The 23,657-nt window shown below is 45.0% G+C and overlaps 1 protein-coding gene, 1 long non-coding RNA gene and 1 other non-coding gene across 12 annotated transcripts in view; 1 reads left to right on the top strand and 2 right to left on the bottom strand.

Annotated features, from left to right (window-relative positions):
* Positions 1-23,657, bottom strand: part of XPO6 (exportin 6) — a 104,038-nt gene that overhangs the window by 43,151 nt on the left and 37,230 nt on the right. For 5 of the 9 annotated variants that reach the window (XM_058711719.1, XM_058711716.1, XM_058711715.1 and 2 more), the window contains exons 5-8: positions 20,385-20,544; positions 18,358-18,453; positions 7,813-8,266; positions 4,380-4,506 (exon numbers count right to left, since the gene is read on the bottom strand). In XM_058711719.1, the coding sequence (XP_058567702.1) occupies positions 4,380-4,506; positions 7,813-8,266; positions 18,358-18,453; positions 20,385-20,544 (837 nt within the window). Of the gene's footprint in view, positions 1-4,379; positions 4,507-7,812; positions 8,267-15,150; positions 15,405-18,357; positions 18,454-20,384; positions 20,545-23,657 lie in introns of those variants that run through there. The other 4 variants (XM_058711718.1, XM_058711723.1, XM_058711722.1 and 1 more) reach the window with 2 other exon arrangements.
* LOC131501738 (U2 spliceosomal RNA) lies at positions 13,930-14,121 on the bottom strand. Its single transcript, XR_009256871.1, has one exon. It is a non-coding gene; the product is annotated as a U2 spliceosomal RNA (small nuclear RNA).
* Positions 14,507-22,291, top strand: LOC131501491 (uncharacterized). Of its 2 annotated transcripts, XR_009256803.1 has the most exons (3): positions 14,507-15,225; positions 18,580-18,929; positions 21,174-22,291. It is a non-coding gene; the product is annotated as an uncharacterized LOC131501491 (long non-coding RNA). The 2 variants fall into 2 exon arrangements; XR_009256802.1 differs by lacking the exon at positions 21,174-22,291 and having other exon boundaries at positions 18,580-19,182.

Here is a 23,657-nt window from a genome sequence, read left to right as displayed (position 1 = left end):
TCAAAAATAAATAAAAACATATTTTAAAAAAAAAAAAAAAAGAAAAGAAACCAAGGCTCCAAAGCAAAGTCACCTGAGCAAGATGAAAAGATAAGGAACAGAAAGAGAACCAGAATGTGGAACTTCAGACTCCTGGTGTAGAGCCCCGTTCCCCGGTGCCACACCACCCCAGGCACTGTTTTAGGAAAAGGGGGCGGGATGAAAATGCAAGGCCCAGAAGGAACTGCTAAGGATGCAGTAAGAGGACCAGGAAGACAGAAATCAGATGCTCAGAGGGGACACCACAGTGAGGGGAGCAACGCCGGAGGCAAACACCTGCTGAGCACTAGTGGCCAGAGGGGCTGTGGTGGGACACTTCAGTGAAAGAAAAAATGCAGGACAAGAAACAAGAGAGAGGAGATGCTTATAGAAAGATACTAACACCACCTTTGTCTTATTACTATTCCTTCAATATATGATGACCAGTACTAAAATTTCTTATGAAATTTTTTTTAAGTAATCTCTATACTCAACATGGGGCTCGAACTCACGACCCTGACACCAAGAGTCAGATGCTCCGCCAACTGAGCCAGCCAGGCACCCCTCTGAATTTTAGAAACAAAAGGCAAAAATACTGAGTACACTCATAACCCTCTAGACAAGAGGAAAGAACGTTTTCCAGCTTTGCAGATAATTAAACCATGATAAAGTATGATCACACTGTTAATGACCAGATGAGAACTTAAAACTGTCTCTTGAGGGCACTTCATTTCTTATTCTTAAGTCTTACCCCAAAGAACTCCCCTACTACCGCCAGCTCCTGACCCTGGAGTGCACCCTGCCCATTTACGATAGGCAGCCCAGCCTACAGTAAACTGCACAGAACACCTTCTAGCTTCCTGCCCCTCTGCCCAATGCTCAAATCTGCTTCTTCCTGGACCTCAAAGGACACTGACTCCCATAGTCCAAGAGCCCACACCCAGAAAGGAAGGGCCTCCAGATGAATGGATAAAGATGATGTGGTGTGTACACACACACACACACACACACACACACACACACACAATGGAGTATTACTCGGCAATCAAAAAGAATCAAAAAGAATGAAATCTTGCCATTTGCAACTACACGGATGGAACTAGAAGGTATTATTATGCTAAGCAAAATTAGAGAAAGACAAACATCATGTGACTTCACTCATATGAGGAATTTAAGACACAAAACAGACGAACATAAGGGAAGGGTAGCAAAAATAATATAAAAACAGGGAGGGGGACAAAACATAAGAGACTCTTAAATACAGAGAACAAACAGGGTTGCTGGAGGGGTTGCGGGAGGGGGGGATGGGCTAAATGGGGAAGGGGCATAAGGAAGACACCTGTTGGGATGAGCACTGGGCGTTATACATAGGGGATGAATCACTGGAATCTACTCCTGAAATCATTGTTGCGCTATATGCTAACTCGCTTGCATGTAAATTAAAAAATAAACAAATAAATAATTAAAAAAAATTTTGTTTAATTTTTTGAAAGAGAAAAAAAAGAACAGAAGGAAGGAAGGTCCTCATACAGGAGACCAAGAGAGTACAAGGAAGCTCAGCTGACAGTAACCTCAGGTAAAGGACAAAGAAAGAAGCTTGTTGTCTGCTTCATGACCATATTCATTTCTTTTCTCAGTATATACATGTAATATATAAACATACAAAACCACCACTTTGATTTCAATGGAAAACCAACACCGAAAATTCTAGGCAAAGGACCACAGAAGATGAACAGGGGCAAGACTGTGAAGATGCCCACCACAGTCGATCTCCTTAAGTGAGGAAACTGAAATAGAAGGCAATTAAAAAGACTGGTCCAAGGACACAGACCGCATAGAAACAACCAGAGCTCCAACACAGAACTGTTTGTTGGGTTCAGGTCCAAAAAAGTAGGCATAAGACATGCATACTTTAAAACTCGTGGGGCGCCTGGGTGGCGCAGTCGGTTAAGCGTCCGACTTCAGCCAGGTCACGATCTCGCGGTCCGTGAGTTCGAGCCCCGTGTCGGGCTCTGGGCTGATGGCTCGGAGCCTGGAGCCTGTTTCCGATTCTGTGTCTCCCTCTCTCTCTGCCCCTCCCCCGTTCATGCTCTGTCTCTCTCTGTCCCAAAAATAAATAAAAAATATTGAAAAAAAAAAAAAAAAAAATTTTTAAAACTCGTACTTAGCTTTCTTCTATGTCATATATAGAGGGCAGATATAAAACTTCACAGGCAGAGCAAACTGCAAAACTTTTTCATTCCACTTTCCCCAAAACCCCTTCTTTGTGACCTCAGCACTGGCTCCCCATCTCTTTCATTTCTGCTACACTTATCCTAACGTATCTATTGAATCCTTTCTTCCCGGTCCCCTCCGGGAGGTCTCTGGATCCATCTCAAGACGCTCCTACCCGGAATGCTTCTCTCCCACCCCCTCGCCCTCCCACATCTCATCGCCTCTCCCATCCCTTCTTAGGTCTGGTGAACTGAGAGTGCTGTCCTTCCTGCCCTGCACTCACTGGCCCCTCTACCGGACATCCTGATACTTCCTCAACCCTAGTCCTCCTCCACCCCCACCCTCCCTGCTGCACCTAGGAGCGGTTCACCCTTACCCACTGGGGGCGCTTACTTTTATGTGCCAAGTACCCCCCGAGAAAGGCTAGCTCACACACCAAACCCTCGCTCCAAATCCCCAACCACACACACACACCCCTCCCAGCCTAGGCCCTTGTCTCTCTTCTACCCTCGTGAAGCTACATCATCGGTGGTTTAAACTTCCACGACACGTAAAATCCACAACTTATAAAATCACATGCCTTCCCTGACCCGGGAACGTCATACCCAGGTCACGCCAACAGAAAGAGCTACACAGGTACACCCAAAAGCATGTATGAGAACGCCCACTGCAAGAGAATTCATGATCACCAAAAACCGAGCAGCTCATATCTGCAGTGGGACAGATTTTCAGTAATGACTTACTATAAAGCCATGAAAACAAACTACTGCCACACACACAACACAGGTGAATCTCACAAACGTGATGTGGAATGAAAAAGCCAGACAAAACAAATATATACTGGAGACATCCACTGAGAGAAGTTCCACAACAGGCAAAAGGAATCTGGGACGTTAAGGTCAAGACTGGGGTGACGCACGGGAAGTGAAGGGGAAGGCACCCAAGGCGGAGCTGGCAGTAATGTTCTACTTCTTGACGAAGGTGGTGGTTACATGGCCGTGTTCATTTTGGGAAAATTCATCAAGCTGTCCACGCAGGATCTATGCGCTTCTCCGAATGGGTGTGATACTTCAATACAAAACTTATTTTAAAGACACTCACAGAAGGATGAGCGCTGAGTAATGTACAGAACTGTTGAATCACTATATTGTACACTTGAAACTCATATAACACTGCATTTATACTGGAATTAAAAAATAAATTACACACACACACACACACACACACACAAATGCACAAGGGAGAAGACACGACAGAAATGTCTAAAACCAGGCTGATGATGACTGCACGAGTCTATAAATCTAGTGAACATCATGGAGCTGTACAATCACGATGGGTGAATTTCATGAGATATATAATTCTACCTCAATAAACCGTTTAAAATATGTATATAAAGAAAAGACACTGGGCCACAAAATGTAAACAAGGCACAAGGACTTTGCTTGTGAGGGTTTATACGCCCAGCTCCTGATACACAAGAAGCTCAAAAAGTATTTGTTGAATGGGAGCAAAAATCCGATCCGCCAAAACTTAACTCCTCAGAGCTTCAGTATTTATTTTTTTTATAATATTGCTTTTTTTTTTTTTAACGTTTATTTATTTAAGAGAGACAGAGAGACAGAGAGTGAGTGGGGGAGGGGCAGAGAGAGACAGGCAGACAAGAGAATCCCAAAGGGCTCAAACCCACAAACCACGAGGATCATGACCTGAACTGAAAAACCAAGAGTCGGACGCTTAACCCACCGAACACCCAGGCGCCCCGAGCTTCATTATTTATAATCTCCCTGTAGGAAGTTTTAGTGCCAGTTACAGAAGGAAAGGCCCTAATTTCAGACTATTTCTATCTTTTGCTTCTCCAACAAAACAGTGGTTAAGAACACAGACTCTAGGAGTTCAAACGCCTGGCCCCACCACTTAATTAACTGTATGACCCTGAGCCGGTTACTCTGCGCCTCAGTTTCTTTATCTGGAAAGTGGAGATGACGAAAATAACACCCACCTCAAAGGGTCATTAGGAAGGACAAACGTGTTAATCTTCACAAAGCCAACACTATATAAACGTTCGGGAAATAAACTAACTCTTTACCCTGGAAACAACAAAGCACGCTTTTTCAGGAGGAAAAGGATGAGCGGTGCTGGTGCTTTACCTGATGAAATGTGTACTTGAACAAAAGCGTCAAAAACTCCACCACAGGGAACTGGGAGTAGGACTCGATTCTTCTCAGGTGGACACTCACGAAGAGCCGCAGGAAGTCAGTAAACTTCTCGACATAGCTAAGTAAGACAAGAAGACGAGAAGAGACGATCAGAAACCCAGCCACCTCCTTAGAAGAGAACTCAAATTCAATCCAAATTTCTTTCAGTACAGAACTACACAGATTTAAAACAGCTTTTCAGTTAAAAAGATAAAGGCCTGCAACAATTACCTACAGGTCAGGCAACCCTTCATTCCATTACCACCTGAAACATAGCAGAAAAGCAACTTTAATCCTCAGGCACTCTCTACTAAGACATCTTATAAACTAGGGCTCTCGCGGTTTCTAAGTCCTTCATGCTACAACCGATTCACGGGAAAGAAAATGATACTAAAAAGTCAAGGGGCAGAGCATGTGCGTCATGTCAATGTGGCAAGTCTGGAAGGCTGGTTGCCTTTGCTAGGAGCCCAAAATATTAACGTGAATGTGCTAAGAACAAAACAAGGCTATACCAAAGGCATGGCATCTGGATAACGTATATGCAGACTTGGAACCCAATGCTCGTTCCCCCCTCCCCCCCCCCGCCCTCCGGCTCCCAGCCCTCAATAAACGTAAGCACATCCCGATCTACTCAGAAAGTGACTGCAAATATAAGGGATGGGAAGAAGCTGCCCGAGCTGGACAGGCCTCAGGGACAATTCAGTCTGGCGCTTCACTGTACAGACGAGGCCCAGGGAGATCCAGTGACCCGCCCAAGGTCACTGGGCCAGCTCGTGGCAAAACGGGACTACCAACTAGCATCCACTCCCACGCCAGTGCTCTTTCCTTTCACAGCACAGTGGCTCCCCAACTCATGTGTATGTACAATATCATTTCCCAGAGGAGTGTGGGTCCCAGCTGCAAGGATAAGAGACTGTTGTTACTAGATACACAGCACATCATCACTCTCACATGTCACAAACTGTCATTTTAAGCCCCTAAATACCAAAAGGTGATTCGAAAATGAGATGGACATACCTCCACGGATCACATTGCGGACACCGATAAAGACTTACTTATGGGCCTTAGTCAAAAATTAAATAATGGCTAAAACCAATTCTGAAAGTCCCAACTGCAAAAAGTTTTGTTTTTTGTTTTTTAAAGCAAGGATCTATGCAATAATAATGGGGGAGAAAAAGACAACTACTCAGAAGAACAAAACTGCCCCATAAATAAAATGTCCCATATTGTGCCTGGGACCCAGCACCCTGAGGGCGGCCAACCTGCCTGCCTGACCTCCAAACGGCTAGCTAACACACATGTAAACTTTTTTGCAGTTTAAAACAAAAACAAAAACATTAATCTGCTTGATCAGGAGAATGACCGTCTCTGTGGATCATGGGACCAAAAACTTGAAACACAGTTAAGGCGTTTGAATCAACTGTTTTTAGAGAGTCAGGCGTGAAGAGACTTCTCTCGATGCCTTTGACCACAGATACTCAACAGCAGGGGCTCCTTATTCCTCGTTCTGCTTCTAACGTGACAGTCAGAGCCGTCACCCAGTTTACTGCTCTCTAGGAAGATGCACTCAATTCCCTGCCACCCATGAAATAAAGAGAAGCTTGGGTAAATGTCACGCAATCTCGATTTTATTTCACTCTCCAACCCAAGTTTTTAGGCACACAAACAAGGGCCTTTCGGCAGCTAAAACTATAGATTTTATTTCACCTCATTTTCTTTCCCTTGTCCACCTTCTGGTACAGGTGCTAATGAGCAGTTGAAAGTTAGAAACAGGCAGGAAAGGAGAAGAGAAGCAAAGGCCCTGGGGTAAGTAGCCCCTAAACAACCGAGAATGGACTTAGCTGTTTAGAATTAGTGGTCAGGGGCCCAAGAGCCAGGAAGCAAGCACACAGTATTGTTCATGTCACCTTTCTGCTTCCAGGCACCTCTCAGCTTTCACAGGGCAATAGGAAGCATAGCATTAAAATATAAAACCAAAAGCACAGAAGTTACACGTAACAAAATCAGTACATAGGTAACCCACGACGACATCTCTATGCCATCAGAACATCAGCCATCACGAACATTATGCCTCACGGAAAACTCAAAACAACTGATACCTGATGGTCGGTACGAGCGGCTAGACTTTTTTTTAACATATAAAGTACAGCCTTTCTTAACCAAAGCTAGAAAGGATATGAAATTGTCTGTTTGCATGCCGATGCCTCTGAATTCATACAGAAAGCTATTATAAAATGAAACATAAAACCAACATATCACCATAAGAGATTACGAGCTCTTTTGTGATTATACAAAGAAAATGTCACACAAAGCTTGTTTACAATGGACCAAACCAAAACAATCTTAGGCATCTATGTTTTTAACTTTAGAAAAACCTTAACAAAGTTGCTAAATTAAAAAGCACTAAAATGGTCTGTAAGCACTTGACTTTACATTCTGCTACTTACTCTAAGGAAAAGGAAAATGCCTTAACTCTACGCAGCTTAATAGCAAAAAGCAAGCCAAGGAAAGTGGATTAACATATTAGCAACATTTGCTGCCCAGCGCTCTAGAAGAATTTTCTAACTCAATACAATGTATCTGCCTGGAAGTTTCTGAACAGTCAACGTGATGCTTTTATATGTAAGTTTCTAATTTTCTCTCTTGCTTTTACACAGCAGTAGCCAGCGTCACATCGATGAAAGCTCTAAGACAGGTAAATGACATCATCTGGAGGGAGATACATGAGACCACGCCTCAGGGTACCGTGACAGCGTCATCTGTGTGAGTACTTCAGAAGGAAAAGCGAGGTAATTTTCAGCTCCATTCAAGGGGAGGGTCACAAAGAAACACGGTGTGTGCCACGCTAAGACGTGCCCATATTCCCATCTCTTGCTTTTGATGGAAATGTGCCGTGTGTGTAAAACTCACAGTAACAACGACATGCCTACACGCTGCACGATGTGCACTGGGGGAAAGTCACGGAGTCAAAACTGACAAGCAACGTCAAGTGAAAAGGGGGGATTAGAACTCCTGTACCTCCGCGGCCTCCTCCCACGTTCCTGGCTACGCACGAGCAGCAGACTCGGCTCCTGCGCCACTCAGACCTGCAGGCGAATCGTGAGGACGAGGGGAGGGGGTGGAAGGGAGGACAGGAGACAGACGGGGGAAAAGACAACAAACCTGCACAATTCACAGTCACTTTCCAAACGTGGCTCGCTCCCCTCTACCACCCTAGCCCTTCCAGCTAAGCTCAGACTTACTGGTACACACCTACCTGTCCGTTCCTCATCAGGGGCCCCAAATTCTGAAACCAAAGAGGATTACAGACACCATGCGGCACAACACGGTAAACGGTCAAGGCCCCTTCTTAGGGCGCGGCCGGTTCCACACCCGTGTTCATTACCTCTCATCGAGTTCTTCTAGCCTGCTCTTCACCGTGTGGGCATTGTTATCCTTGGTGATTTTCTGCAGGAGGTAGAAAGTCTGCTGGAACATACGCAGTAAATACTCCTCGAATTCCATAGGCACACAGTTCTTGGACATGAGTTCATTGATGCAGGACATGGCCAGGACCCCAAGACGGCCACGCTCCTGACCCAACACACAGTTCTGGCTGCTGCCGTTAACTGATGCCATCTTTCTGGCCCGGATGTCACAGCCAAAGCGCGCAAAGTGGAAGATGGTGGTTAGGAGGGACGGGGTGATGCTGGCAGACAGAGGAATCCAACTGAAGAGATGGGCCAGGCACTCCAAGGCCAGGGAACACATATACTCACTCTCCGCATCAAGGATGGGGATTGGCTGGTTCAACAGTTTGGCTGAACTAGGACTCTGCAGCAGGTTACTCAGTAAGTCACCTGGAAATACACAAAGGTTTTAACAACCACCCTACCAAGTCTCTTACAAACCAATTTAAGTACAACAAAGAGAAAACAAAAGCCACCTTTCACCAAGCTACACATTAAAGATACCTGTAGAAACGGAAAATAATGCCATTCAGGAAACTTTCGTTTGCTTCGGAGAATGCACCTTTCGTTAAAATACATTCTTTGTTCGTATGTCGAGTTCATCACAGTTCTTTTTAAATGAATTAATGTAAATTTCCTCAGCGTTATGTCAACAGATACAACCCACAAAGCTCTTTGAGGACCATGGCGACTTTTAGGAGTAAAGCCATCCTGGGTGGCAGGGTGGGCAAAACGGGCGAAGGGGGTCAAGAAATACAAACTTCCAGTTAGAAGAGACAGAAGTCCTGGGGATACAATGTACGGTGGTGACTACAGCTAGTTAACGAGACCGTACTGTGTATTTGAAAGTTGCTAGGGGAGTGAATTTTAAAAGTTCCCATCATAAGAAAGACAATTTTTAACCGTGTGTGGTAATGGATATTAACTCCACTTTCCGTTACCATCAGTTTGCAATACATACACCATGACGTTGTACCCCTGGAGCTACAGTGTTATAGGTCAATTGTATTTCAATTAAATAAGGGGGTCCAGAGACGAAAACACTGAGAACTACTGCGCTGCTCGAGGTAAGTCTGTGGACCTGTATCGTCAGCACATCTGGCAGCTTGTCAGAAATATAAATTCTCAGGCCCCGCCCACACGTGCTGCTGGGGATCCTGGAGGCGTGTGGTGGAGACACGGGTTTTTACATACTTTCCAAGAAGTGATTCTTGCGCATGCTTAATTTTTTTAGCTTTTTTTTTTTTTTAAGTTTTTATTTTAATCACCTGGCACTCATCACAAGCGTGCTCCTTAATCCCCGTCACCTATTTCACCCACCCCCCACCTCCCCTCTGGTTACCATCGGTTTGTTCTCTACAGTTAAGAGTCTCTTTCTTAGTTTGTCTCTTTTTCTGCTTTTCTCATTTGCTTTCTTAAATTCCATATATGACTGAAATCATATGGTATTTGTCCTCCTCAGACTTACTTCACATAGCATAATACATAATACCTCTAGCTCCATCCATACAGGTCATTGCGAATGGCAAGATTTCATTCTTCTCTGTGTGTGTGTGTGTGTGTGTGTGTGTGTGTGTGTGTGCGCGCGTTAATGGCTGAACAATATTCTATTGAATAGACATACCACACCTTCTTTATCCATTCATCAACTGATGGGACACTTGGGCTGCTTCCGTATCTTGGCTATTACAAATAATGCAGCTATCAACATAGGAGTGCATGTATCCCTCTGAATTGGTGTTTTTGTCATTCATCGGGTAAATACTCAGTAGTGCTGCTGGGTCCTGGAGTAGTTCTTTTCTTAACTTTCTGAGGAACCTCCAACATGCTTCATTTTTGAGAAGCATGAGACTAACAGAAAGCACGCGAGACGAAATGGGGATTGCAAAAAAAAAGGTATCATGATTTTAGAGAAGACGGACATTCAAAGCTATAACAAGAAGAAAACTTTCCTGAAAAAAAGACATGCATATACAAAATAAAGGGGCTTATTCTGCCTCAAGAAGAAATGATAAAGACTAAGAATCTTAGGAATAAGGAAGGAACGTAGGCAGAAAAAGCACAAGCACAGAAGATAAAACACCACATTCAGACTTCTCCGCAGTCACGCAAGAAACCAGACAGCAGTGGCAGAGTACCCACAAGTTCTGAGGCAGAAAATGACTTAACCCAAAGCCCTCCTTTGAGTACGAAGGAAGGGGACATTTTCTCAAACACAAAAACTCAGGTAACATATTGCCCACAGCCTCTTAAGGAGGATCCTGTTCGTGAAACCATGCAAATAAAGCAACAAACAAAAACGCAGAATTAAGGAATGGAGCAGCTGTGGCAAGGGGACTACAGCAAGCTTGGATTAAATATAGAATCAAGACTAAACATATGTAGGAATCACAGAGGGTGTGCTGCCTAACTCCCTCTTCTTTCACAAGCACGTTGTCTCAAAACATATGGGCTAGGATTAAAACATGTAGTAAGAAAATGGTTTTCATAATCTTTTGTTTTCTTCTTAATCCTAGAGGTGTCTTTTACAAACTAATATTCCTGTGGCAAAACCACCCCAAGGTCAGGAATTCCCTTAGGGTTAATACTTCCCATTCAATTCAGGTAAAACTACAATTTGTTGCTATCAAAAATAAAAACTAGGGCACCTGGATGGCTTAGTCAGGAGAGTATGTGACTCTTGGCCTTGGGGTCATGAGTTCAAGCCCCGCGTTGGGTAGAGATATTAAAAATAAAATCTTTAAAAACATTAAAATGTATGGTATGATGCCACTTTGTCTTTTTATTTAGCTTAACCTCTCTGTATCTATATAGAGAGAGGCATCTGGAATGACGTTATTTCTGGATGGTGGAAGAGTGGCTAAATCTTTACACTGTATTTTGTGCTTTACAGAAACAATTCTCAAACATTTTGATCCCAGAACTTTTTTACGCTCTTAAGAATTATTGAGGGGGCGCCTGGGTGGTTCAGTCGGTTAAGCATCCGACTTCGGCTCAGGTCATGATCTCACAGTCCGTGAGTTCGAGACCCGCGTCGGGCTCTGTACTGTCAGTTCAGAGCCTGGAGCCTGCTACGGATTCTGTGTCTCCTTCTCTCTCTGCCCCTCCCCCCCCACTCACACTCTTTCTCTATCAAAAAATGAATAAACGTTAAAAAAACATTAAAAAAAATAAAAAAGAATTATTGAGGATGCAGGGGTGCCTGCGTGGCTCAGTCCGCTAGCTGAGCATCCAACTTTGGCTCAGGTCATGACCTTGTAGTTCGGGAGTTCAAGCCCCGCATCAGGGTCTCTGCTCTCCACACAGAGCCCGCTTTGGATCCTCTGCCCCCCCCCACCCCGGCCCCCACTCTCTCAAGAATAAATAGGGGTGCCTGGGTGGCTCAGTTGGTTAAGCGTCCAACTTTAGCTCAGGTCATGATCTTGCAGTCTGTGAGTTCGAGCCCCTCATCAGGCTCTGCACTAACAGCTCAGAGCCTGGAGCCTGCTTCAGATTCTCTATCTCCCTTTCTCTCTGCCCCTCCCCTGCTCGCTCTCTCTCTCTCTCTCTCTCAAAGAAGATAAACATTAAATTCTTTTTTAAATTTTTTAAAATAAATAAATAAATAAATAAACAAACATTAAAAGAAAAAATTATTGAGGATGCCAAAGAACTTTTATGTGGGTTATTTCTATTGATATTCATCACACAGAATTTAAAACTGAAGTTTTCAAATACTGTATTTTAAATATTCATTTAATAATATTAGACCCATTACATGTTAGCATAAAATATTTTTAAGTGATAAAGTGTACTTTGCCGTCAAAAAATAAGTGAGAAGAGTAGCACCGTTTGTACATTTTTGGAAATCTCTCTAATGTCTGTCTGGCTTAAAAAAAGATCGCTAGACTCTCTCATCTGCTTCAATCTGTTGCAATATGCTATTTTCACTGAAGTATATGAAAAAAACAGCTTCACAGAGATACACAATTGAAAAAGAAAGCAGCTCTTCGGCGGCCTTTCTGGGTAACTGCAGCTATTCTCCAGTATTAAACTTTCACTTTAAATTTCTTAAAGGTTAACTGCAATGTGGGATCTGATTGAGTTCTGTCCAGTATACTCATGAGAGCATGCGTAAAAATGACAAACAACATGGGGTGCCCGGGTGGCTCAGGCGCTGGAGCGTCTGACTTCAGCTCAGGTCTGGATCTCACGGTTCGTGAGTTCGAGCCCTGCGTCGAGCTCTCGGTTGTCAGTGCAGGGCCTCTGATTCCCTCTCTTTCTGCACCTCCTCCACTTGCACTCTCTCTCTCAAAAATAAACACTTAAAAAAAAGTCATAGTATTTTTATGAACATCTATTTGATCTTTGGGACGCCTGAAAGGGCTTGGGGGACCTCCAGGGACCCCCAGACCTACTGAAAACTGCTACTTTAATACTAACGTTGAATGAATACGAACGGATTAATCTTTCTCAGCCTCATCTCCTCTGCCAGTAACACGAGGATTTTGTGATTTATTAATAAGGGGTTTAATTTCTACTGTTAAAAGTAGATTAAAAAGGGGGGCACCTGGCTGGCTCAGTCGGTGGAGCATGCAACTCTTTTGATCTCAGGGTCGTGAGCTCAATCAAGCCCCACCTTGGGCAGGGAGCCTATTGAAAAACAGGCAGATTAAAAATCTGTCCCCTGGCATTTTAGCTGGTAGGATGTCCAGTGGTCTCTGCTCTGAAAGAGCTGCATTTAATACTAGGTAAGACTCATCGTGATCTCAGCTGCCCACACTGATCATCAGAGGACCTGGTTTCAAAGAAGAACGCAAGAAGGATGTTCAAGTACAATCTGGGCATATTTCAGTTTGTTGCTGGATTAATAAGCTTGATTTCTGGAATTGCTGTGGTGGCTGTCCACCTGAGTCACATGTTCAACTTTCTCTCTTTCAAAGATAGTAACTGTTTCTGGTGTCGCTCTTCTTGTCATTCATGGACTGGGGCCATTTATGAAAGATGTTGGTGTTAGAGGAAACCACCACCACCCAACTAGAAGGATTAAGGGGGCAAATAATTAACCAGGATCAAATGGACACTTAACCAACAGATACCATCTATGTTCTATGAGACCCGGACATCTTTGGGCCCTTGGACCTTTTAAATCTCTTGAGCATTTTTAATTAGAAATAAATCCTGGCTTTAAAAACGAAAGCAAAACCAAAAAGTTGTCTCTCTACGCTTTAGCTCAGAAGAAATTTTCCAGACGAGGATTGCCAAAGGGGGAAAAAGCAAAACAACAACAACAATAATTATGTAAGAACAGCCACCATCTAATGTGTTGTTATTATTTGCTTAGTGCTGCATTACGCACTTTACATACATATTCTCATTTCATGCCCACGGCTCTAAGGTAGATGTTATTATCCGCATTTACAAAACTGTCAGAATAAGACCCAGGTAGATTAAGTGTTTGGCCCGTGTTCCTCAGCTCATAAGAAGTAGAGCTGAAACGGAAACCCAGGTCTGGCCCCTAAGCCTATGCTCCTTCCCAGAAAGCAGACCCACTGGAAGGATCAGGCAGCCAGGCAAAGCGATAAGAAAGCTAATATTCAAATACGGGAAAATATGTATGCTCTAAAATCCTAATTAAAAGAGCGTGCGCACCAGGACCACAACCGTTCTCCACGGTGAGGGGAGTCTACCTGGACACCACGGACGATACTTTCTACAGCCAATTTGCCACAGGCTCTGTCTCCATCCCCTGGCAGAACGAGATGATCGAATCGGGTTGTTTTAAGGACATCAACGAAAGTGACACTGGAGAATGTGTGGCACTACATCTACAAGAGACACTGTGCCACCCAGTTCCCAAAGCAAAGAGAGGCTTCTTCTATAGACTCCTCAGAAGAGGGGGCTGCATTAGCGGTGTCCCCAGTGACAAGGAAGAGCTGCCCTCAAAGGTGTGACCACTCACTGCAGAGCCGGGCCCCAGCGCCCAGGAGCACGAGCGAGCGCAGTGTTTGACCCCATCTGTGAACAGCAATAAACATGTGACACCTCGTAAAAAAAAAAAAAAAAAAAAAAAAAAGACGTAAGCCCAAGGGCAAATGCCGAATGGGATTATGCAAAATTCTTTAAGCGTGTAAGATGACCTATGATTTTTGCCCCTCAAAAAAAGAATCTTTTAAGGTTGTTCTCAATGAAAATGATTTTATTCAACTTTAAACTGATATGAACAGATACTACACTTGATCTTAGCCAAAAGGCTGAGAAGTGATGATTTTATTCGACTTTAAATATTTCAAAGTATTTTAGTAGGCTACAAAGAGCTTTCCAAAAATTGTATTTTTTTAAATTGTTGTTGTTGTTGTTGATAGAGCAAGCAGGGGAGAGGCAGAGAGGGAGACAAAGGACATGTACTGTCAGCACAGAGCCCAATGAGGGGCTCAAACCCACAAACCACAAGATCGTGACCTGAGCTGAAGTTGGATGCTCAGCCAACTGAGCCACCCAGGAGCCCCTCAAAAATTGTACTTTAAACAAAGGGGAAGGAATTACCACAGAACAGACATTGCTTCATGCTGCATTTCCAATGCAAACTTGAGAGAGCCTGACAAGCTACCTATGCAACAGGGTAACATCTTGGTTGTAGAGCCTGTGAACGACCGGCTTCTCTGAATCAGGCCAGGCTCTGGCGGCAATGTGCATCCCTGCCGAGAGGTGCCTGGACGACTCTGGTGCATTTACTCACTTGGAAGTAACCCAGACAGGTCAGGCATTCATGCAAAGATCCCCTGGGCTTTTTTACTTTTTTATTTCTTTAAATGTCGTGTTTTCTATTCAGTTCTACGTTTTCTAATCCAGGGTTTCTCAACCTCGGCACTACTGACATCCAGGGCTGGATAATTCATTGTCGTTCTGTGCGTCGTAGGATATCTAGCAACACCCCTGGCTTCCACTCATCAGATGCCAGCAGTACCCTCTCCTCTCTTACGCTAGCCAAAATACTTCTCGTGTTGCCAGCCAGATATCCCCTGCAGGGCAAAATCACTCCCCACTGAGAACCAGGGATCTCACTGCAGCCTCAGTCCAGCGAAATGGAGAGAAATTCCAGTCAAGGAGCCCTTAGGCTTAGAAAATGAGATCACAGGAGTTGAGTGACCCTCCCGAGAGACATCTTCCTCTAAGCAGCTTATAAAGGAACACGTGACAAGATTTCCAAGTGCACAAAGATCTGCAATCTGCAAAGTATGGGAGAAAACAGGAAGGCATAAACTGGTCCCCACCATCTGAGCTCTCTAACGTACCTGCACCCTGGTCTCTTGCCATCACTGGTATCCGCACAGACCCACACTGGACAGTACACATCACGCCGATGAAAGGTACGGTCTCAAGTTTTATTGCAGAACAGTGAAAGCTAACTCGGAGCTGCAGTATTTACACCATTTCATTTTGTTCCCTGCTTCCCCCACCCCATCTGTCCAGGCAAAGAGAGGGGAGGACGAGGAGAGGCTCTGAAAGCAGGAGGGCTGAGGCTGCCCGGGCGCAGCAGGAAGCCGCAGCCCCAGCGTGTGGAGGGCACGGTCACGTTCCGTCCTCAGAGGACTGCTCCTCCTCTCCTGCTCCTCTCACAGCCCAGGACGGCCGCAGTCCGGGAAGGCGCCCAGCAGATGCGGGGTAGCCGGGGCTCTGAACCAGGGGGAGGGGAAGGCAGAGAGATGTGGGCTGAGCGGCCGAGAAGGCAAACTTCGGACGAAGACCGTGCGCCGAGGCCGCCCCTGCTCCACCACTTACTGGTGACGTGATTTCCCCCATGAGCCCCAGTTTCCTCGTTCGTAAACGAGAGATGAAACCGTCATCTACTTCACAGGATTCTGGTCTAATGAGGCAAGTTTCGAAGATAAGGCAACAATTTGAGGAACTATTCCGAGAAGCAGACCACAAGCACCCTTCAAAGCTTCTTCTATCTCCAGACTGCCAGAGTAGCCACCGCAGGGATTCGTCCCCGGGCTTTGTTCTTTGAAAATGATCAGACAAAAACGATGCTACCAGAAAGTATGCAGGGGGGAAAAAAACACCAAACCCACCGCGGAGGGATTCGGGGATTCCGGGATTCCGGCAGGGATTGCCGATTAAATAAAGGTTGGGTGGGGTGGGTATAGGAATTATCTGCTTTACTCACTGGGCCCTAAGGTTGCTCAGAATAATTTTTGTCCGTAACAGCGAGCTTATTAGGTCAATAAAGCTCAACAACTTTTTAGAAATTTTACTGCTTAACTTGGTGTCTTAAGTGCACAAAGGCAGTTGAGCAAAACCATCAAAATAAATGTTAATTAAATCCTCAGCATCATCCAAATAATGGAACAAGATCCAACAGCTTCACTTGCAACTGTCAGAGAAAAAGGCATGTCAAATGAACATGCAATCCTGTATTTTTTTTAATGTTTTATTTTTGAGAGAGAGAGAGAGAGAGAGAGAGAGAGAGACAGAGCAAGCAAGAGAACATGAGCAGGAGAGGGACAGAGAATCCAGAGCAGGCTCTGTGCTGCCAGCAGCGAGCCCAACACGGGGCTCAAACTCACAAACTGCGAGATCGTGTCCTAAGCTGAAGTTGGACGTTCAACTGACTGGACCACCCAGGTGCCCCCTATTTTTTTTTTTTTTTTTAAGGGGAAGTATACCAGCTTGCTTAACTTCCCAGGCTCCAAACAGTCTCCATTTGTTTTGTTCTTTCTCAAATACTAAAATTCAAGACTTCAAAAATGTCTTAATACTGTCTAAGAGGCAATTCTCAAGAAATACACACCACATTTTTAGGTTTTGTTTATATGGAAATGTCAAGTTGGTTCATACTGTATTTTACCTAGCCTCATAAACAAAACCTAGGCAACATAGAAAAGAGGCAAGAATATATTTTTGATTTGTATTATCTGATATTCCCCAACCCGGACTCCAGGAAAATAAGTCTATCAAAGCATAAACTGAGTTCGCTCAGAACATGTAGCTGAACAAAGCCAACTAAAACATACCACTTTTGGCATTGGAAAATGATCTCAGAAAAACAAGTTTTACTAGAGTAAACTGCTAACTGAAACTGGATGCTAAGCCACTATTCAACCACCTAAAACCAAATCCAATTCAACAGAACTAATCTTTGCAAGCTACTATTTAAACGAAATGACATATTCTAAGATCAGCTAACCTGCAAGAGATTCCAAAGTGTACCCTCATGAAAGCAAGGCTCTGCCTCATTTGCAGTTTTTCCTTTAATCATCACGTATTGCAAAATTTAAATCTGCTAAGTCATCTCAAATATCCACGTTGAAAATGAAAGTCTGCCACCAAGTACAAATAAAGTTCAAATCCCTGTTGGCTTTTAAAACACTCTAAAGCTCTGTAATAGTGTTTCATCTAAGAAGTCTGACAAGTGGCTAACAGTTTTTAATCCAAGTATGACAAATGGAATTTGGAATAAATTGGTAGACTATGAGCAGTCCTCAAAACGTCATGCTGTATTTTCAGCTCTGCGAGAATTTCAGCTTCCACATACTAACAATTAACAGGCTACATGAAACAGCTCGGGCTTAGAGGTGTCTGATTTCAACAGCCCATTTCCTGGGGTAAAGGAGAAAGATGGAGAAATATTTCCCCTCAGCCATACCAACCAACCTTTACAGCAGAGGAAGCAACAATATGCAATTCACAGGATGTACTCTACTTGAAAAGCACCTGTGATCATTTAGTGTAAACACAAGCATTCAGAAACAAAAAGTTTCTGCTCAGACACAATTTCCTCTTTCTATCCTTGAAGTAGCCATCTTTAGGCGAACTGCACTCACTTCTGAAAGACTGATTAATGTAACTGTGGATAATCAGCCTCCAGTAAACTACTTAGTGACACTGTAAATATAACCATGCTTTATCAAATTACTCTGAACTGATCTAAGTTGATGGTGATGTGATTACTGCACACTGGCCCCATCTTCCCCGAGCCCCGAAGGGAAGAAAGCATTCCACATCCTCTTCTCCCGTGTGTCGTGCCGCCCCCCCCACCATCCCCCCTGCCCCCCTACCCCCCCCCCCCGCCCCCGGCTTCAGGAAGCCAACCAGCTCCTCTGACCTTGACCCCTGCATAACTGCAAAGCAGACCTTTCAGGCCCACGGGCTCATGCCAACGTGAGCATGAGCAATACAGCCATGAAATCTGAGAAAGAGCAAAAAACAAACCAGGAGGGACAACACAGTTGTAAGCTGAAGGGAACGGAAATAGATGACAGAACATCAAAGGTGCCATTTTTCTGATGGGTAAGGAAGAAACAATGTATGTTGTTCAAAACGTTACATTAAGGAAGTACAAGTACTTACAAAGAACCAAGTAGAGCTACCTACTCAGAAAACGTGGGCAGAGAGGCCAAAAAGTGATGAAGGAAAAATCAGCATCTGTATCTGGCATAGATAAGCAATCGCTACCCCATCGAGCCCCCCAAGTGCATTTAAAAAGAGGAACAGCATACGTGGTGGGCAGACCGTACCACTTTCTCCTGAGGTCGGGGATGGTGGTGGGGTGGCAGCAGTGACACTGTGCTTGTCCCAGACAGTCTCCAAGATACCTAGCGAGGAAGGAGAAATGGAGTTTAAGAGAGAAATGAAGTCTAACCTATGAAAGTCAGATTTAAAAACAGATCTGATCCCTTCGATCGAACGTCAGTATTTAAACCTCCCTCTCCCCACCGTAGGTCCAACTAGACACTCCCGGACACCACCACCTGGATGTCCTAAACTCAATTCATCTTCCCCCACAAACCTGCCATTGCTTCTCTTCCGCCCCTCACCCAGCCAACAGTGCCACCCACCCATGGAACATGGCTTCCCTCAGGCCTCTGCTTCCCCACCTGGCCTCACCCCCACCTCCATACAAAGGCTGCGCACGCTCAACGGGGTGCTACTCCTTCCACACCAACTTCTGACCTGCTCTCCTCCTGCCAATCCAAGCTGGACCTTTCTACCAGGCTGCTGCCTGTCCATCCCTCAGAGCGCCACCCAGCCGCCATCGTCCCCAGGAAGTCTCGTCTGCTCAGTTCTGCCTGTGAGTAAAACGCACCTCTACTAAACACTGGCTTTAGCTGTCTTTCTCCCCAACTCAAGTACCCCTAATTAGAGACAGGGACTGTGTTTTATTCCTCTCTGTACCTCTTTATGGAACCTACTGCATAAGATGATCAGCTGTAAAAGCTTTTGAAAGTACGGTGTTTTCAAAACATTTAATATTATAACATGGATGGGCTTTGAAGTATCCCACTAAGAAGGCCACATAGTGTACGATTTTTTTTTTTTTTTTTTTTAAACGAAAAGGCCAAATAGGAAAATCCACAGAGATGAACAGATTAGTGGTTGCCAGGGGTTGGAGGGGGAAAGGGCAGTAATGAAAGTGTTCTGGAATTAGATTGCGTGATCGTTGTGCAACTTTGTGAATGTATTAAAAACCTAGTTGTGACACCGTCAGATGGAGGATTTGACGCTATGTGAATTAACCCCAACTGAAAAAATGTTAACGTCTTCACGGCAGGACACAGAGATATCAGACATGGTCCTTAACTATAGAAATGTGACATCTAGTTGGGGGCATCACTGAACGTGCTCTGAATGAACAAATGCTCTGCGGTGTGGGTCTCCCCTAGGGACGTGGGGAAGGACACGGGGCAAACGACAAGTTTACTTTTGATCGGGCATTCTCAACCGATTTTAAGTGCCCACTGCACGCCCAGCACTTTTGTAACACAGACAAAAGAAGCAAGTTCCTAGAGATCCGAGAGGAAGTCTGGGCAGAGGAGCTGCAGATAAAAACTGGTTTTTTTTTTGTTTTTTTTTTGCGCTGCGGCATTCCTTCAAGCAGCAAGCGGGCCCCCGGTGCCTCAAGGGCCCCGAGACTAGGGCTGCACCTGGCTCCTCGTCACAAGCAAGCGGCAGGGCCCTGGCGAGCCAGCGTGCTCCACCCTCGTCCCGCCTTCCTGTCTCGTTGTGCGGTTTGCTTTTGCTTTCTGTTTATTCTTACTCCTCACACATGGTTACGAGGCTCTGATAAAACAGACAAGATGACGAGGAAAATGCTACTTACAACCACGACCAGGCGCATGGGGTGCGGATGCCACATCTGGTCTCGCCTCCCTGAGCGGATTTTGAAATTTCCCCATCCCCCCTCCTTCAACTTCTCCTGATCTTATATTCAAATTATTTTACATGAAGTGCTCGCCACCCACCTTACTGAGAATGCAGCGCTTGGCATTTCAATCACATTCCCGTGACCTGATCTCTACCTCCTTAACGACAGTGACAGTGAGGACCGATTCATAAAGACAGTAAAAACAAGTAGGTTACGAGCATCTGGGGAGGTCCTACCACGTGCTGGACACGGGGCTCAGTGCTGACCGCACACGCCACCACCACATTCCTTGTTTTTCAACTCGGCCACGGTCACAAGCAAAACTGCTCAAAAGTTCAGAGCGCCACCGCCAGTGTCCCTGGCCTCCACCGAACGGCTCACCTGTCAGCAGCCCGAGCACAGTCTGCACCTGGTCCAGCAGCAGCTTCCGCAGCTCCTCCTTCCGAGCCACGCTGAGGTCCTCACGGGGACAGGCCAGCTCTTCTGAAGTCGTCTTCAACATGATCAGCCCGAGGGGGGTTGTCACGGGGGACTGGATCAACTGCAGGGAAGAAGAAGTTCTGAGCAGACTGTCCAGCCGATGGAAGCACGAGGAGGACCACGAAACATTAAACCCGTGAGTCCCTCCATGCGTTTAATTTCACAGGAACGGGCCGCGTAAACCAGTGCTTCAGAGCGCATTTCTGTACGTTTTTTACTGATTCAAAGTACGTTCTCGTTTTATTCTAAAGACAAAACTCGAACCATGAACACAATGCTCTTTTACACCTAACACGACAATTTTTCTACATGTCCAGATTCCCAACAAAGCCCTGGTCCCTTTGCCCACATTCGTGTATTAGCAACAAGGGAATGTGTGTTTATCTTTTCAACATTCAGGGGTTAAATCAATGTTACGTTTCTAAGCTTTGCATGCTCCATGCAAGTTCAAGATTCAACACGTGGCAGAACAGAAACATGCATAATGAGGGCTACGGTTATAATTTTGCAAATACCTACATAGAGATTTGAGTTATTTTTCTACCACCGACAATATCCACTACACTGTACTAGTCGCCTTAAGCAAGAGACAGAAAGAAAGATACACCTTCAACAGCATTAACACTATTTATGTCTCTCTAGTCAATTTCTCAAAAATTCACAGTGTTACTAATTCAATTTACTTTTTAGTTTCCAGAAATGGTAAAAGCAAGCTGCCACGAAAATTCTGTGGAGTTCTATGCTGCAATCTATACAAGAGTACGTACACAATTGAAGGAACACTCGACCATCTTCTTTGATCACAATGAACTTTAAAAATCATTCATTCTCTGATACAAATAAGTTGTTTATTTATTCAGTCCACAAAAATCAGAGAAGAGGAGGGCACCAGGAACTGCAGCCGGGCAGGACAGAACCCACCTTCTCTGCTTCAAGCAATACAGGGCACCTGCCTTTCCCTTGCAAACAGCTCTCCCCTCTGAAGACTAAGGCAAAGCTCATCCCAAAGAGCAGGAAATTCAGGGAACTGAGGATAAATTCAACTGTTGTTGGGAGCAGCGTGATGTAAGACAAGTGGCAATAAAGGGCATGCTGAAAATGCTCTTATTAAATCAATTATCTTGGACACTGAAACTTCAGATACAGCCTCCACAAGTTTTCTCTTCTTTTTGTCCAAGTTTGGGCTACTTCTAACAACGTAAAAGAAAACGCAGCAGGAGGAACAGGAAATCCCTGAAGCAACTTTACTGACCCTTCATAAGCATCTCTTCCCATCCGGAGGCCTGTGGGTTATCAATCTGTACTTTAAAGATTCCCATTCCTTCCCCCTCTTTCACTCCCGTCCTTCTCCTCTACCTCTTTCTGTGTCTATTTTCCCCCACAGCCCTCATTTTTACTCTCTCGGCTGGGAATGCTTCGTATTACCGACTCTTCCAATTTGGCAGTAAACTTTTCCTGTAGGTGTGAGATGCTCTGTGCTCCCATAGGAAAAAAAATCCTACGCTATGGAAAATGTATCCAAAGCCCTCCTTTCTCTCATCATTTGGAAAAAGGGGAGACAGGCAAAAAGCCAACTGAAAACGAAAGTTATTCTTTCCTGAAAGAACAGCCTGATCAGGGGCGCCTGGGTGGCTCAGTGGGTTAAGCATCTGACTTCGGCTCAGGTCATGATCTCGCGGTCCGTGGGTTCGAGCCCCATGTCGGGCTCTGTGCTGACAGCTCAGAGCCTGGAGCCTGTTTCGGATTCTGTGTCTCCCTCTTTCTCTGACCCTCCCCTGTTCATGCTCTCTCTCTCTGTGTGTCTCAAAAATAAACATTTAAAAAAAAAAAAAAGAACAGCCTGATCAAATATTTTTCTTCTCACCAGCTTTGTGTCCAAAAAGCTTGTTTGTAAACTAGCATTTCTCTCGACCATCTTCACATATATAATTTAATCTTGTAACTTTGGTAATTCTCTGCAATTTACTTTAACAGAAAATAAGCACTTTTAGGTTGAAGATCAAGTTCAGATCCTTTTTCCCCCCCTCAAGTTCAGGCACTTAGTGTGAGCTTCTGAAAAGGCTCAATGATTTTTATTACACCACCCAACCAGAAAAGAAATGGTAATTTTTTTCCTATGCTGCTTACCCCTTAATTACCTGGTGCCAGGCACAATGTGACCACAGGTTGAGCTCAGGAGATTTCAGGAATCTGAAGAACAGACTCTACAAAGCTGTGATAGTTGGCCTAGTGTATGGGTGGGAGGTGGAGGGCAGAGTGGGGGCAACAGAGGTCAGTTTCAACTTCAGCTATTTCCTTTTCCAGTGGCCTAGAAAGGGCAAAGCCAGCACGGAGAACTCCAAGTATCCCGCTGGGGCCCCAATTCAACTCCTCTCTGCCTGGTATGGTGGTCACCACAACGATGGGATGAACTGCACAGATGTCCACCAAATTGTCAGTTAAAAAACAAAACAACCACCACAAAACAACGATGCGCCCCAGACAGCAAGCGGACCGTGAGGGAACTGAGCCCGCAAAAAACCTCTTAGAGACGACTTATCCAAAGGATCGGAGGATGGAGAGGATGGTTCCAGAACTGGGCAGCTCTCTACCTGAAGAAAAGCTTACTTTCTTATCACTACCAGACACGTCTGCAGCGGAGCACCGTTATTCTTGACCTGGCTTTCACGCCACTGACTGCTTCGTACGGATAAATGAGAAGAAGCAGAGCGTTACTACAAGTGGAAGGATTTGAGAGATCACTTACTCCAATCCTCTCGTTTTACAGAGAAGGAAAAGGAGGCTCCCGGAAGCAGAAGGAGCGGCGAAACCCAGAGATGATCTGTGACAACAGACGCAGACCCCACACCCGCTTGCCCCCTTCGCTGCTCTTTCCACTATGGGGCGTTCCAAAGTCACAAAGGCTGCATGAGGTAAACAGAGTCATTTCTGAAGGGGTGCAAAGAGGGAAGTGGTAGAGAACAGAGGGCAACAACTAGCCTTTCTAAACCTCCCTGAGCACTTCGCCTAAAAAACGCTCTTCCAGACGGTCATTTGTCACCATTAATCATATTTCAAGGGTTGACAGGAAATCTGTTCTCCATCGAAAGGAGTGATCCCAGCCGGGTGGGAACACGGCTCCCCCGACTGCTACCGGCAGGACCGGGGGCTTCCGGCTCACAGTCCACTGCTGCT

This window comes from Neofelis nebulosa, chromosome 18 (genome assembly GCF_028018385.1).
Source record: "Neofelis nebulosa isolate mNeoNeb1 chromosome 18, mNeoNeb1.pri, whole genome shotgun sequence".
NCBI classification, from domain to species: Eukaryota; Metazoa; Chordata; class Mammalia; order Carnivora; family Felidae; genus Neofelis; species Neofelis nebulosa.
This window is presented reverse-complemented; position numbering and strand designations above follow the sequence as displayed.